Source organism: Corvus cornix, chromosome 2 (genome assembly GCF_000738735.6).
Source record: "Corvus cornix cornix isolate S_Up_H32 chromosome 2, ASM73873v5, whole genome shotgun sequence".
Taxonomy (NCBI): Eukaryota; Metazoa; Chordata; class Aves; order Passeriformes; family Corvidae; genus Corvus; species Corvus cornix.
The window spans coordinates 49,668,041-49,684,664 of record NC_046333.1 but is presented as its reverse complement, the minus strand read 5'-3'; the positions used below and the strand labels follow the sequence as shown (position 1 = coordinate 49,684,664).

The window sequence follows — 16,624 nt, the reverse complement described above, 5'->3', positions numbered from 1 at the left end:
AAAGGCATTGCAAGAGTATTTTCTTGTATCAAGTTGACTATCTTGAGATGTAATAAGCTATAATAATTAACAGGACCATAGTTCTTCCTTATTTGGGAAAGTTTGTCCTTGCTCTTTTTAATGTATTTTTTTGTTAGTCAATTATTTAGATTTTAAAGCAAGTATGGGTTTATCACCCTCTGTCACAAATAGAATTGTTTACAACTGCAAAATTGAACATACATATTTGCAAGAGAAATAATGATATAGTTACATGTATGTATGTTCATTAGAATATTAGAAGGCCCAGTTGATATTTATTACTTACTACATGTTCAGGGGTGGTTTTTTTTTTGGATTTTTTTACAGAATAATCTTCCCATTAATTAATTTTCCAGTAAGTTTATTAGTAGATCTTGAAGTGACACACTCAGGGGTATAACAGCAGTATTCTGTACTTGTTAGCTAACTTTTATGTATGCCATCCTATAAAGCTTGAATCTGATGGGTCTTAAAAAAATGAAAAATACATGTTTTCCATCAAAACAGAAATATCTTGCTCTTAAGTATCTCCAGCATATAACAATTACTTTTTTCCTCATCCTAAGGCTATGAATTTTCAAGGACGATTAAAGTTTCTCCATGGACAAAACAAGAAAGGGAAGGATGGTGCTACTTTGTCTCCTCAGCTTGCTCTGTTTGCAGTAGCTACTCCCCTGCAGCCACCATCTATCCTTGAGATACGAACCAAAAACTTCATCTTCAGAACTAAACACAAACTGGATTTCACACCTACTGGCTGTGATGCAAAGTAGGTATAAATTATTCTGGTAACAGTCTAGTAATCTGCCAGTGAGATAGGTTTCAAGTATGTATTTGAAATATAAAGCAGGCTACTCTTTCAGTATATAAACTGTTTCAGTGATGGTTGTTTATAAACTATTAAGGTTTTTCTCTTCAGCCCTGCTAACAAGGAAAGAGAAATGGGTTTGCCATAGTCTATTTCCTGGAAATGGCATAGTGCTCTCTGACTCTCCACTGTTAGAAAAACAAAGCAAAAACCCACAAAACCAACCCAAAATAAAAAACCCAAAAGACAGCATACTATTTAATTAGGAAACAAAAAAGTTTCATGTTAAATCTGGTTTGAAATTTGGTTTTAGAACTGACAGAACAAGTGTTTCATTTCATTTTACATGCATATTTTCTCCTTCAGTTCAAATAGGTGTAAAATACAATGGAAATGTTTTTTTCTTCAAAATAAATTAATTAAGTACTTTTTTTATAGTATGACTTTTACCTATTTCCAAACCATTTTTTTCCCTATGTAAAATTTGGAAACACTACTGCATTACTAGATGAAAATAATATTACTATGCATCAATATGGCAAGAAGCCCATTAGGATGCTTTTTTATTAAAATAAAAGCCTCTGGCTTCCTTCCTTCTCCTCTCCCTCCTATTTTTGACTGACAATGCTTTCATTTGCAGTGGAGTCTCACATATGGGTTTCCATGCCTACTTATAGGATACAGTTAAATTGCTCAGTATTCTGTCTACTGAGACACCAAAATGTTTTATTTCTCTAAGCTGATACAAGTAAAAGTTAACAAAATGTTAACACAAGTGTTTCTTTCCTCTGATACTTTCATTCACTTGAAACTTCCAATTTTTGTCCCATTTTACACTTTTATGTATACTGTTCCCCATCCCTACTTTCCCCCTTTTTTTACCTTTCTGTCTTTGAATCTCCATTTCTTTGTTCCAAATCACCTTTAAGTCTCTTTTTGACTATGTCTTTTTATCATGTATTGCACAGAGATCACATGAATTCTGTTAAGTGTTTCATCTCCCCAGCCTCTAGTAAAGTACTCTAATTTTAGCTGCCAGGGTCAAACATGACTATCACTAGTAGTCCTCTGAGTCATATCTTGTTTAAATGCAAACACAGGGGTCCCAAACCACTCGATAGCAAACGGGATGTAATTCTGAAATGCACCTGGGTTTGAACTTTAAGCTACTAAAAATTCTAATTTAGGCAAGAAGTTTTGGATAACTAAAGTTAAACCCCTACTTAATTCTACACACAAGCACCTATAGGTAAATTATAAGAAACAGGGCTAAGAAAATAGTTTCTTTCTTTGGAACCAATGGGAGCTGCCTGCTAGGAGTGAATATATTCAATAGTATGGAATTGAGAGCCCAGCTGTAGGCATCCACTGGTTTTTTTTATGATCTAATGGTTTTGTGCACCCAGCCCTAGTCACTGAAGGCAACTTGGCAGACTAGTTAAAATTTTATTATTTGTGGACTGTATTTTTTATTGGAGCTGTTCTGCTTCCGCATACAATTGATATAGGAACAAAGTGTAGTTAGCACTTGCATCTGAAATGTTCTAGCCATAATTAATTTGCTTCACATTCATTCTGTGAGTTGGTTCATCAGCTGTGTTGCAATTTTTTGGTTTTACCTTCCAGAGGAAAGATTGTCCTGGGATACACCGAAGCAGAGCTGTGTATGAGAGGAACAGGATACCAGTTTATTCATGCAGCTGATATGCTTTATTGTGCTGAAAATCACATCCGAAGTAAGTTTCATTCCCTAAGAATAGCTGAAAAATCAAAGCATGGAGTATTTTTTCAGTATGAATGCAATATGAAGTACAGTATAAAAAAAAAGGTTGTTAACAAAAAGAACACTGTTCATTTCATGTGTTTTTTCTCTCCATCTAAAAACCTACCCTAGCTGAAGAAATGTTTTATATTCATATCTAGACCCTTTTAGGATATATATTCCAGTCTCTGTCACATCTTGCTCTTCTCACTTCCTTTTCTGCTCAACCCAACTTCTGCTATTTGAGCAACTTTCTTTGGGCAAGGGGACTACCAAAGATAGCTTTCCTGTTAGCAAGTTAAATAAAGCATTTTCTTTTGATATTGGTGTAAGATTTTTACCAGAAATTAATCTCTGATTTAACATGCTAGTGTCCAAACATTTCTGAATTTAATTCTTGACCTTTTGAGTTGGTTTAAGTAACAGTTATGGAGAGAAGTATAGTGTTAAGGAAATAAGCATCAGCTATCTGATATACAACTATTAGGGGACTCAGCTTTTTACTTTTGTTGTTAGTTATAACAAAGTTATCTTCTGAATTTACAGAATCATCTTCAGAATATTATGGTACTTCTTATTTTCTACTGACTTCACTTGAAAAGTTCATTTTTTTTTCTTTTATCCCCTCATAGACAATTAGATATTGCCCCTCAGCAGGTTGTTCTCAACCTATTTAGGCACGTTTTCTGTTTCAGGTATAGCTCAGTCACTGTTGCGCATCGGTGGTTTTGCTTCTTTCATAAAGAATAACAAAGAAATTGTTCCAGAGTAGAAGGGTATGAAACTTGAATGGTTTGAAATTTTGTCTTAAAGAACTGGTTTTGCTACATTTTTGATGCTAAGACTAAAATAAAGAAAAGTTTTCTAGCTAAGATTTTTGGTTAGATTCTTAGACTTTCCTTATACATTTTATTTAATTTTTCTGTCTAGAAATGCAGGGGTTTTGAGCAATTGTATTACTTCCACCCCTCACCTCTGTGAATCACATATTTAAGAATTATCTTTAAAATCCACATTCATCACACAACCTTTCCTTAGAACAACAAAAGCAGCCAAAATAAGCTGAAGCTCCCCACACAAAAACCAAGATAAGTTCATCACAACACAGAACAAAACTGGACATTTTGCACAAAATCCACCTTTTGTCCCTTCACCACAATTACAACAAAACTTCCCCATGATAATTCTACTCTCTGACATTGCTCGGTACTCGTTTTGCCTGTTACCTCTCCCAATTACTCTCCTTATCTCAAAATCCTCATGATCCTGGGTTTCAGCAACAAAAAGACTGTAGTGGGTTGACCCTGGCTGCATGCCAGGCACCCACCAAAGCCTTTCTATCACTGCCCTCTGCAACTGGAGAAGGGAGAGAAAATATAATGAGGGGTTCATGGGTTGAGATAAGGACCAGGAGAGATCACTCACCAAATACTGTCACAGGCAAAACAGACTTCATCTGGGATATTAACTGAATTTATTACTAACAAAAACAGAGCAGGATAATGAGAAGTGAAATAAGACCTTAAAAACACCTTCCACCAGGAAATCTGCTCCAGAATGGGTTCCTCTCTCCATGGGTCTGCAAGTCTCTGCCAGGAGCCTGTTCCAGCACAGGCCTCCCACAGGTTCACAGCCTCCCCTAAGGCATCCACCTGCTCCAGCGTGGGGCTCCTGCATGGGCTGTGGGTGGATCTCTGCATCCCCGTGATCCTCCATGGGCTGCAGGGGCACAGCTGCTTCACCATGGGCTGCACCATGGGCTGCAGGGCAATCTCAGCTCTGGCACCTGGAGCACCTCCTGCTCCTCCTTCTGCACTGACCTTGGTGTCTGCAGAACTGTCCCTCCCACATACTCTCAACCCACTCTTCTCTGGCCACAATTATATCTGCACAATAACTTTTTTTTTTCTTAAATGTTATCACAGAGTCATTACTACAATTTCTAATTGGCTCCACCTTGCCCAGCAGCATGTCCACCTTGGAGCTGCCAGGGATCTGCTCTGCTGGAAATGGAGGAAGCTTCTAGCAGCTTCTCACAGAAACTACCCCTATAGCCACCCCTGTTGCTACCAAAACCTGGCCACACAAACCCAATACAGAAATGTACCGTGAAAATGTACTATGTTTATCAAGCATCGTTAGTGGTAGTGGGAATGTAACGTAAGATTTTTAAGTACCTCTGCATTAACCACTCAGTATGTGAAAGAATTGGATTCAGAACTAAGTGTTTTCTAATTGTTTAAGTAATTGTCACTTTTTTGAAGGTAAGAGAGACTTATGCTTTTGTCATTTGCATGTTCTAGTATTTATTAATTTCTGTTATTGAAGAAATAGTGGACAAAGCCCCATATAGAATGCTGCCAATCTGTAGCAGAAATCTTGCAGTTTTGACTTTTATTTTACCAGTAAATTAGACATCTTGAAGTGATCAGTCATCCCGTTTCACTGGGAATGTGTTAGTGCCACACGGAATTGGGCGATTGAGGACATGAGATTTGTAGAATTGCTCTGCAGATGGATTTCCTTTCATGACATACAGGTTTTTGTGATTTTGTTTGCTGGACAGTAAACGGTATGCTTACTCTTTAGTGATGAAGACAGGTGAGAGTGGAATGACTGTATTTAGGCTTTTAACCAAAGAAAATCGATGGGCCTGGGTACAGGCAAATGCACGTCTTGTCTACAAAAATGGAAGACCAGATTACATCATTGCCACGCAAAGACCTCTTACGTAAGTCATCATTGCATAAAGTAGTAGGCTTCAAAAACTGAAAACTGGAGGTTGTTTATTTCACAAAGGAATTTTTGTTTTTAAATTAATACCCCTTATATTCCAAATTCCCAAAATTCTTTCAGTTTGCTAACAAACATTTCAGAACTTGTGGCATAGTCCTTTTGCATAAAACTTTAGACAGATTGATTTCTTATAAAGAGCAAGATCAGCAGCAGAAGCATGAAGTTATTCCATCCACCATATTCAATCCCAGTGAACAAAAACTGAGAAATCTAACTGCAGTTGTGTAGGAGGAACAACAAATAACAAAGAAATTCAGTCCTAAATTTCAGTGCAGAACTATGTTCTGCATGATATGGAATTCAGCCTTGTTAAATAGATTAAATAATTTTTGCAAAAGAGTCTGTAAAATGAAGGAAAAGAGATACTTCAAGTATTGATTTACTTGCTACACCAAGAAAAGCTTAATGCATGGCACAAAGCCTACTTATTTTCATTTCAGCCCCTAATGCACAGAAAATGGTGTATGCTATCTAAATTTAATTATAAATGTAATATGTAAATGTGGTATTACAGTCATAAGCTCCTTATTTCATAATCTTCCTCTTGGTTTAACTCAGCCAAGTTGAGTTGAGGTAGGAATTCAAAAAATGCCTACAAATAGAATAGTTCATTTTTTATGTTAATTCCAGGGGACAAAAACATTAGAGTAACTATTTAGTACTACAGTACCATGCTATATATCTGATTTATTTTCAGAGATGAAGAAGGGGCAGAACATCTACGGAAGCGTAACATGAAGTTGCCCTTCATGTTTGCCACTGGTGAGGCTGTGTTATATGAGGTCTCTTTCCCTATGTCAAGCCTTATGGACCCCTCTCAACCGAAGAGTAAAAGCACAGTGGGAAAAGGAGCCAAAGCAATGCTGCAGAATGATTCTGTGGATCCAAACTCCCTCCTAGGTGTCATGTTAAGGCAAGATGAGTCTGTTTATCTCTGTCCTCCAGCATCACATAAACTTTCTTTTGAGCGGAACTTCTTTGCAGACAGTAGGGATGAACTGGGTGGTGTTGTTAGCAGTGGCTGGACAGACAATCTCCTACCTGCTGGAAACCACAACATTCTCAAACGGGAGCTGATGGAGTGTTCCCAGGACAGTACTGTTCCACTTCCGGAAGACAGTGCAGCACTCTTTCAGGATAACAAAACCAGTGATTTGTACAGCATCATGAAAAGTCTGGGTATTGACTTTGAAGATCTAAAGTGTATTCAGCAGGATGAGGAGTTTTTTAAAACTGAATTATCTGATGTGGATGATATTGGGGACATCAACATAACTGACGAAATCCTGACTTACGTTCAGGATTCCTTAAATAAATCTGACTTCTTATATGCAGACTGTAACCAGCAGCAGCCCTTGATCCAGAATGAAGGTTGCATGGTACAGCAAGACTTAGATGCACATCAACTTCATCAGCACCAGAAACAGCTTGTGGAACAGCAACAACAGCAGCAGCAACAGCAGCTCTGTCAAAAGATGAAACATATGCAAGTCAATGGGATGTTCACAAATTGGAGCTCTGGCATCAGCATGCCTCTTAGCTGCCCACAGCAGCAGCCCCAGCAATACGTGTTCCCTGGCATGCATGCCACTACATCTGAGTTCTCTTACAAATCAGAAGTAAACACTTCCCCTTATGAGTGTAGGCAAGACTTTGTTCCCTACAAGCAACCCACAGCGATGATGCCACAGCTTTCTAATTTTGCTCAAATGGATTTTCCTGCAGCAGGTTTTGGTGGAACAACCTATTCTGCTTCTTCCAACTTTGAGGATTTTCTCAGTTGTTTGCCGCAAGTCCCTGAAAACCTTGAGTGTGGGATAAATTCTGAGTCAGTTATGCTCACTCCTGAAACATGCTATGCAGGCGCTGTTTCTATGTACCCATGCACGCAGGAGGCACAGCCCAGCTGCGTGGATCAAATGCAGTATGATCCTGTGATGACAAATCAACAACAACAAACCTTGGGGAACAAGGTATGGTAAACAGTATTGCTGCATTGCTTGCATTTTGAATTGAGTTTATATAGTTTTGGCTGGCTGCTGGGGGACAGAGTTTGTTGTGACTGTATTGCTGAGTTTGAAATGGATGGGTTAGTAGTGTGTGGATGTCTTTGCTTTATTTGTTCATTAGAGTGAAGAGAGTTGCATTTGGTCAAGTTTATATATACATGTCCCTGCAGTCTGATAGCTCTCTTTGGCAGTATTAATCAAGAGTGAATGAACTAGTCTGTGGACCTACCAGTAATTTTCCTGATAGGAGCAAAAGAAGAATTTTTAAAGTCTTGGAATTTGCTAATAGATCTTTTTGAAAGGAGTTGAGTTTCCTTGGCACACTAATATTCATTAAATATGTTGTAAGGATCAAAAAAAAAGTGTTAGTATTGTCTAGCTACTCAGATCCTTCAATGATTTTAGGATTAGTGAAAGTATTAGATTATAATATCATAAAAATGGCCTTAAATATGAACTATTTCATTTCTATACACAATTTTACTCCAAAAATTTTTTTATATATTGCTATAAGTGAAAGTCAGCTTCTTCCTCATGCTGCTGTCTAAATTATCTGCTGAAGAAAACAGAGTTTGAAAAAGTTATATTCACAGTGAGATAAGATGGTTCTTTTTCACCAAGGAGAAGGCACAATAAAAGTCATGGAAGAGAGGATCCTGGCTGTAGCACAGGCACAGTTGTAAACATGGTTCTTCATTGGTAAAATTAACTTAGAAATAAAATTCAATTACTAATTCCTGCTTCTGAATAACCTTTGTTGAAGTGCTTTCTCTTGTACCATTTATTTCTGTTAATGCTGCTAAAGTACAGAGCCATAATTCTTTTTTTTTGTTTGTTTTACCTCAATGAGTTAATGTTCTGAAGTACTGATCCTGCAAATGCTTATGCACATGCATAAGCATTTGCAGAATTAAAGTATTAATTGGTATTTAACCTATGCAAGACAAAGGTGAGGAATGCAATTTAGAACATATCCATTTTTTTACATGCTTAATACAAGTACAAAACATTCCCTTTTTTAAAACTGCTTCACTGCTGAAAAGAATGCAACTGCAGAATTGCAGAAATTTACCTAAAATACAGGACAGCTCAGCAATATGAATGGCTTCTCTCTGAGTTTCCAGGGTTGAAATTGCATGAAGTGACTTTGAGAAACTGCAGTGCACAAGCTTGAGCACTGCTTCGCTGTGCGTTGCCTGGCTGTGCTCGGTGTTCAGTCTTTTTTAATGCTTCTTAATAGTGTTGCAGGGAAGTTCCAGGGCCATCCAAGTTTGTTTTTATAATAACAAAGAATTACTCTTTTCACAAAAGCTGTACTAGTGTGATGTATCAGTTTTGAACAGCCATTGCATTTTTAATTCCATTTCTTTATTTTTAATGGTTGGTTTCAATTGCATTTATGTTGCAGATTATTTTGTTGTTACACTGCCTTAATCATTTTTGTTATGACCCCTATTTTTTTATTTTCTTCCTTGCATTTTCTTCACATCTGTCTATAAAACGTTTAATGACTGAGACAGCAGCTCTGAAAAAATTATGTCTATTGCTTCATATTTAATAGAATGCTGTGCTGCAATAATAATAGGACATTCAGTTTGTTGTTGTAAAAAAATGAACAAGAGCCACTTTGTGAAAAATTGTCCTTACTTAATTTGTTCAGAGGTAAATTCAGCCCCTCTTGTTAGGGTATTCCCATGCTGTAGGGCTGGGTAGCACTGCATAAGCAGAAGCCTCTTGTGAATAAGCAGATAGGATACTGCTGTCTGAGCCCACATTCACACAGCCAAACCAAAGTAGGGCAGTCTTGGTGGCTGGGTTTAGCACGCTGACATCCCTGTCAGTGGTTAGAGTTCAGAGAGAGGACAGATGTTGCTATCCAAGCCATGATTGGTATCTTTTCAGACTTCTAACTCCCATCGATTTCTACATGAAAAGACTATGGGATTAGAAATCCAGAAGGGTTTATTGTGCCTTGACCTTCTGCCTATCTTTTAATTGTGGTGGGAACATAGCCAATGTAGTCTAAAATCACTTTCAGAGATGGAGAAGGACAGAAATGCCTGTGATAGTTTGGCTGCTTGTTTAGGATCAGTATTCCTTTATTAAGTAGGAGAAACCTTCCTAAGTACTTGATTCTGTGCTGAGAGCATTCTTAAAAAATTTAATGAGCATGGCCATCTTATTAATGAAGAATATTAAAATAACCTGTTTCTGTCAGAAATAATCCTAGTGTATGCTCTTAAAAGTGTGTCAGCTTTGATTAAAAACATAATTGTTTTTGAAAGGTTAGAAGAATTGGGCACAGTTAGTCAAATTTCAATGTTTGCATAGAAGGAAAAAAAAGAACTAATACCCAGCATAATTTGATAGATGGATGAATGAATGTATGAGACATGTTCTTAAAGACAAATCTTGAATGAATGAGTACTTATGATATAAGCTGCTCCTAAAGAGATGATGGAAATGTTTAAAATACTTTGTTGTATTTTCTTTGCATGACCGAATTGAGTATTTTGTAGATAAAGTCCGTGGCATGACAGGAAGCATTACATTAGGTGATTAAAATAATCCTAGGAACAATTTTTTTAAGACTGATGAAAGCCATTCAGTGCTCTTACTTGGCATTGTCAGTATGAAGACTGTCAAAAAGCCCACCCTGCAACATTTCAGCCTGTGGATTGCACACAGTATGCTTCAGGTTATGGATAGGACTGCATGTGCATTCCTGGAAGAGCTGTAATGTCTGGATCCCACTGCAGGCATGGAAAGATGTAAATAGGTTGCTTTTAAAATGTAACAGCTGGATGTGACAATTAGGAGTTCTCAGTCAGACTGTACTTTCTAAAAATAGAAACTATATTGCACTTTAGATAAGAGAATTGTTTCTTTACTTAGCCAGAAATATGGCTCCCATTGACTTCAACATGGGTAAGATTCACTGATGATTCAGTCCCTACTTTAATGCAAATTAACTTCTCATTATTCATCATTAAAAAAGCAATTAAACCTAGCAATGTATTTTAAGATTATCTCATCCAATGTGTCTTTAGGAGGATTATTAAATACTTATAAATAAGTTGGTTTCCTATGCTAACCATTTATATTCTCTTTTTTTCCTGCCAGTTCCAAAATGGTTTCAATGGAGGAAATGTAAGCGAATCATATCCCTCTCAGTTAGATGTGATCAGTAATGCACAGACTGCCACACATCTTCAGCCTCTTCATCATCCAAAAGAACCCATATCCTTCTCAGATTTGGCATCTAGTGGATTTATCTGATTCAGATCTAGAGCTCCATCTGTGATTTTGTCTGGGCGTCAGGTTGCTCTGATAAGTCTCTCTTTGAGCATCAGACTTTAACAGCTAAATTGCATTTTGAGAATATGAGGTTGATTGCACTATATACGGGTGGATATGTAATTTAAGACCTGGCTTTTGAGAATGACAGGTGAAATTGAATCTTCCGATTAAAAGTATGCATGTGCTGTTTTGCATCAGGTTGACTGTGTCCGTGAAGTATGGATTACATACATACTACAGACTATGTCATGCTATACAACATAAGATAAGGCAAATGGTTTTGTTCTTTAGAAAATAATTGGGCACTTTACAAATAGCATTGATGGCACAAGGAAGGTGATTTCACACATGAATTATTTCCAGACTTTATTTTTCAAAAACTATTAAAAAGCTCTAAATTAATGAGAATCAAAAGCACTTAATTTTAATGCATACTAAGCTCTTTAATCACTTATTTTATATTTAAACCCTTTTGTTTTAAGTCTCCATTTCTAGCACTTTAATAGAAGGCTTAATACAAGGATATGATATGCAACTTCAGGTTTTCTATGAAACAGACCCCTTGCATTCCTCCTTTTCATGTCAACCTTAAGTGCCTCACAATTTAGCTACCTTGTTTCTGATGGGAGCTTATTTTAGCAAAACTCACTATAAATGTCATCTCTAGATTGTGAACTTTTAGCTAACATCTACAGTGCTACTGGCCGTGTCTTTTTTCCTTTCCTTATTTGTTTAGAGAGTGACTTAATTCATCTGTGGATTTGTTACACTATTATCAGGAGTTGCTAATGTTCTGAATTTAGTTCAGCTAAAGAATTTGAGTTTATTCTATACCGCTTTTCTGCTTTCTTCAGGCAATACAGGGTATATTAAAAAGCAGATTTTGCTGAGGGGGAGGAGCAGATCCTCAGGATTAGTTTTAGATTATTAATGCTGAAAAACATGTGCCTTATCTTGTGTTAAAATGCTCATAATGTTCTTTAGAAATAATACAAGGCTGTTCTATGCAAATATTTTCATTAAAATGGATATTGAAAAGGATTGCATTTTCAATAAAAGGGGTAAAGAAGTCTCAATAGTGATTGGTATTGACATTATTTTGACTGCAATTTTCAATGTTAATAGTGGGATAAGGGTCAGTTTGGTTTCAGTTTTATCCCTGGCAAATTGCACTGCAAAGAACAGAGAGGTTATTCTTCTTGTGTATGTTGATCCATTTGTAAAGCTTTGTGCAAAATATGAAATTGGGGAAAGAAAAAAGTAATTGGAGAAATTCTCCTTGTAATAGGTTTTATTTTCAGGAAAAAAGCCAAACTAAACATATCCACTAAACATTCTGGGGTTTTGTTTTGCTTTTTCTGAGGACTGTTCAAATTTCAGACACCAATGTTTGGTGCAAAATAATAATCTCCTTGAAAAATACAGAAATGTGTATATGTTCAAAATATTTCATACTCTTGTGTGTTGTATAGTTCATATATATAATAAAATGTCTTTGTAAAATATTTTAAACAGTTAATTTTAAAGTGTTACATCGTTATATGTTAAGAACAATTTTATTACATTTGTTATATATAATGTAAAATGGCAATTTAGCTAGTTTGTTTGAAACAGGCAAAAGTAAATTGGCTCCCTCCAGATAGTTGTTAATATTGTTTAATAAAGGACAGTCACTTGAAATTGGAATCCTTTCATAGCTGAAACATGCTTTCTCTGAAGAACTTATTTTCTTCCATTTTGTGTGATGTGATACATTAGGCCAAACTTCTAACTGTTAGTTACAACTTTTCAGATTAATAAATTCAGCAGTTCTTTTAAGTGAAATTAGCATATATGAAAGGGACATTAAGGAAGCAGTAACTATTCAGGAAAAGCCCATAAAGATGTTGTGGGTTTTATTATAAGGCTTTTTTTTTTTTATAATGTTTCAGATTTTGTTTTCAGCACAAGATAATTGTAACAAATTCACATAATATCATTTGACTTAATCCTTCATTCTGTCTATTTTTTTTATTGAAGGTCTTGTTTTAAGCCAATATCTGAAGCGTCTTCCATATCTAGCTAGTGTATCATGTCTGCATTTGAACTTGAAAATTAGAAAAATGCTGTAAAACCGGAAGGTTGAAAGGGATAATGTATGTGTTCCATCTTACAAACCATTATATATCCTGTTTATGAATTTAGTTAAACCAAATACCTGTTGTCCTATCACTAAGTGCCAAGGATGCAGTACTACAACTGTGCTGCCCTACTTAATGTAAACAAGTTAGTTGTTTATATGCATATCAGCACATTTTGTGCATTATCTTACGTGTACAACGTTGACTGTATTAGCGCACTCTTGATCTGCACCAAACTGTACCTACAGTGCACAGGTGGTTTTGAATTGGATCTCTATTAGCCCTTCAGGTCTGTTATAAGTAAGATTATAACCCAGTGTTAGTCAGTATTACTCTCCGCTTTTGTACAAGTTTTCTTACCTTGTTTTACTTCCCAGTTCTTCTCTCTCCTTTGCTATGCCTGCACATACCATGCAATACACCTCTTGCGTTAAGGTATGGTTCTGTAGCGCTCTTGCTCATCTCCACTAAAGTTTGTAAGACATAATACATTGTAATAAAATATTCACTTGAATGTAGCTGAAATGTATGTTCTTTTACTACAAAAATGTTTGATTTCAGCAGTATACAAAAAATACATTATCATATGGTTACTAATATCTTTTGAGAGCTCGTCATCTAAAATAGTTTACAAAACTTGTTATTTACGTCACTGTGGACTTTGCACTTCTCTGAATACTAGATGCAAATACAATGTATATAATTTAGAGTGGTGAACAAATGTGTATTTGTCCATGGAATTAGTATTTTATACTTGCATGAAAATGAGTTTATAAATAAAGTTTGTAAATAGCAAGCCACAATTAGTAGTTGGAAGGCTCCTATATTCATTGCTTACTCACAGTAAATTCACAGCTGAACAGTACTGAGGCAGGAACAGATTTCTGCATTGATGCTGCTGAAAAGAAGTATGTTCTCTTTTGTGATCTGTAGCTGGCCATTGGTACTTAAATTACATTGGCATTTACTGTTTATTGCTAGTTTATAAGTAGTGACATTAGGTTAAGAAAACAATTTGTTTATTTCTAATAATATTTGCTAATATTACTGTTTCCTGTGTGGTATGTTGGCTTTGCATTATAATCTTTTAAATCATTTGTAATGCTAAATCAAATGTTTCACTGTAATTCCCTATGCAGTTTACCAAATTTACAGTGGTTCTTCAGTTTAGTGACATGATGGACAAGAATTTAATTGGCTTGAACTACACCACTGTCTTGTAAAATTTATTAAGACAAATGTCTTATTCAGAATCAATACTAGGCTGTGAACTCTGTATGTCAGTCCTATTGTTTACTCTTCTTTCACTGCACAAAAAGACATGCTAAGGTACAAGAATAATTCAACAAGACTGCAAATCTATAAGGTAACATCTGGAAATAATCAAGCAGTAATATAAGCAACACTGGTCATCCTTTTCTTTGTAGTCTGTTGCATTTGTTAAATGTGCACCTTCAAGCCACATATCAGCCAGTTCCCAGAAGTATACGACCTTACTGTCCAGTTTTGTTTGAAGGAAGGAGATACTTTCTTCTGGGGAAAGCCATTTTCTTTATGATTTATGAAGTTTTTTTCTTCTTTGCTCTAATTCAGCATGAAAGTTAAAAACCATGGTGACACCAAACCAGCCGTAGGGCACTGCATCAAAAGCTCAGGCAATTTTTTGATAGTACACAAGGCTCTGTCAGAGGGAAGCTTTTCCAAATAGCTATGTTGGAGATCTTCCAAGTGAGGAACCATGTCTTCCACTCACACACTTAAATTGAGAGCTGTTTTATTCTCGGATGATTTTGTTCATCTGAGAACTGGCTTTTTAATTAGAGTTACTTCTACTGTTTAGAGTAGGAGCCTGATTCTACTTCTAATATTTTTATTCTGTCATTGATTAATTTGGCAAATTATCTTCCTGCCTTCTTCCCTCTCTGCCTAGGCATCCTTCCCTACTAGCTGACAGTTGTAGTTCTAAATAAGTAATACAAGAGCAAAACAGCTTTAGACATCTAAAATACAAGTTGACACTTAAAACTAATATTGAAATTCCCCCCCACTGTATACTTTGTGCTGTCTAAAAACACGTCATGATTTCCAGCATGGGGCACTGTTCACTTTCCCCCATTTCATTTCCGTTCCCTCCAGGAAGCAATTCTCACTTTGATTACTTATCAATGAATCTGAGCCAGCTCTAGAGAGAGACGTCCATTCTTTCACTCTAGCAAGTTCTGGTGCATTGATTCTTCTGGTGAACCCCCATTCTATAATTCCTCTTATCTCTTGAAGTTTGTCTTCCTGACAAGTAAAGAAGAACTATATTAAGGCATCAGTATCTAAGTAAAAAAATTTCAAAGATTCAACCAAATATGTGAAATCAAAGATGTTATCAGTCTTATGAGATGATGAGTTTTCTTCTTAATAACCTGACTTTTCTATTCAATGTCCAACATACAATGTTATAGTATTAGTATTAAATAAAGCTATATACACTTAGTTTCCAAAGAAGGTAGTCTTTGAGAAAAGGAGAGGTTCCTCAACCTTAAACATTTTTATGATTTATGCTGAAGCCAACAGGCTCTTATCTTCTCTTTAATCTTCCCTGGATGCAAGTAAAAGTATAAGCAACACTGCTTATAACTTTTAGTAATTACTAACTTACTTAATTTCAAAATTAATGACTTCAACGGCTTTTTTAACATGTTTTGAAGACTCTATATGATCATAATCATCACCTATACAACTAAGTTTGAGAAGTTTCATTATTGAAAAAATAAATTATAAAAACCGTAGAGGAAGCCTGAGGAATGTTGGGACTAATTGGAATCCGTCATGCTGCATAATAATAATAATAATAATGGTAATAACAATAATAATAATAAATATTAAAGTCCCTCCTATACTTACAGAATGAAAATTTTTGATCAAATTTTCTCCTTTTTGCTGGTTTTGGACAGGCAGACTTCCCACAACACAGAGTAGTGGGCATCTGTTGGTACATGATATAAACCAGAGGAACTCAACTCCTTGTTAATAAAAGTAAGAGCAAATTAGAAGAAACTATGAAATTTATTTGTGACACTTGTCAGTAAAATTTTGAGGAGGAGGTGCAGGAAGAGAAAGGATGGTTTCACACTCACTGGACTTCAAAGGTGTTTGAAGGTATTTGTATTATTTTCTAGTTTCTAAGCCATAATCCTTCATTTTTTAAAGACCAAAATTTAAATCTTCAGAGTCCTTACTTGGCTGCCTTGATTAGGCCATAGCCACTCAGATCCTGGCAACACCGAGCTACTTGGCTACCAAGCCCTCAAAGTTGCATATCAGGTGTTTCCTGCATCTCTGCGGGGCCCAAACCAGTAAGGGGTTTCAAAACATAATGAGAGAATTTATCCAACAGAAAGCAGACAGAAAGTCTGTCAAAAAGAACTAATTGGCAAGCAAAAGAAGTTAGCTCCATCCTCTGCCTTGTTTGGCTTTGGGATGTGAATGAAATGGTCTCCATAGTGGTTCATAGGATATGCTGAAATGAAAAAGTCTCTCCTTTTAAGTTGTTCCACTTGGAACAAGTAGTTCATGAATAACAGAGAGCGTGAGAGAGCAAGGGATATATCCTTTGGTGTAGGATCTAGGACATGAACTTAAGACAATTGGATTCTTCAGGAGGAGGTGCTGGGTTCCCAGGATAGTCTGTGGCCCAGCAATTAGGACATTCATTCACCTCTTCATCAGCATCTTTTTCATTCTCTTGAGGGGAGAAATGTTATCAGTTTGGATGGAGGTTTAAATGTAAAAGCCCTCAAACAAAATAAAAACCCTT

The 16,624-nt window shown here is 36.1% G+C and overlaps 1 protein-coding gene across 2 annotated transcripts in view; it reads left to right on the top strand.

Moving 5' to 3' along the window:
• The window catches only part of AHR (aryl hydrocarbon receptor), a 62,617-nt gene extending 48,998 nt beyond the window's left edge, over positions 1-13,619 (top strand). For both annotated transcript variants that reach the window (XM_039570593.1, XM_019285739.3), the window contains 5 exons: positions 588-790; positions 2,456-2,565; positions 5,181-5,322; positions 6,085-7,360; positions 10,520-13,619. In XM_039570593.1, coding sequence (XP_039426527.1) covers positions 588-790; positions 2,456-2,565; positions 5,181-5,322; positions 6,085-7,360; positions 10,520-10,675 — 1,887 coding nt within the window. In that variant the 3' untranslated portion in view covers positions 10,676-13,619. The remainder of the gene's footprint in view (positions 1-587; positions 791-2,455; positions 2,566-5,180; positions 5,323-6,084; positions 7,361-10,519) is intronic.
• Positions 13,620-16,624: the final 3,005 nt, after the last annotated feature.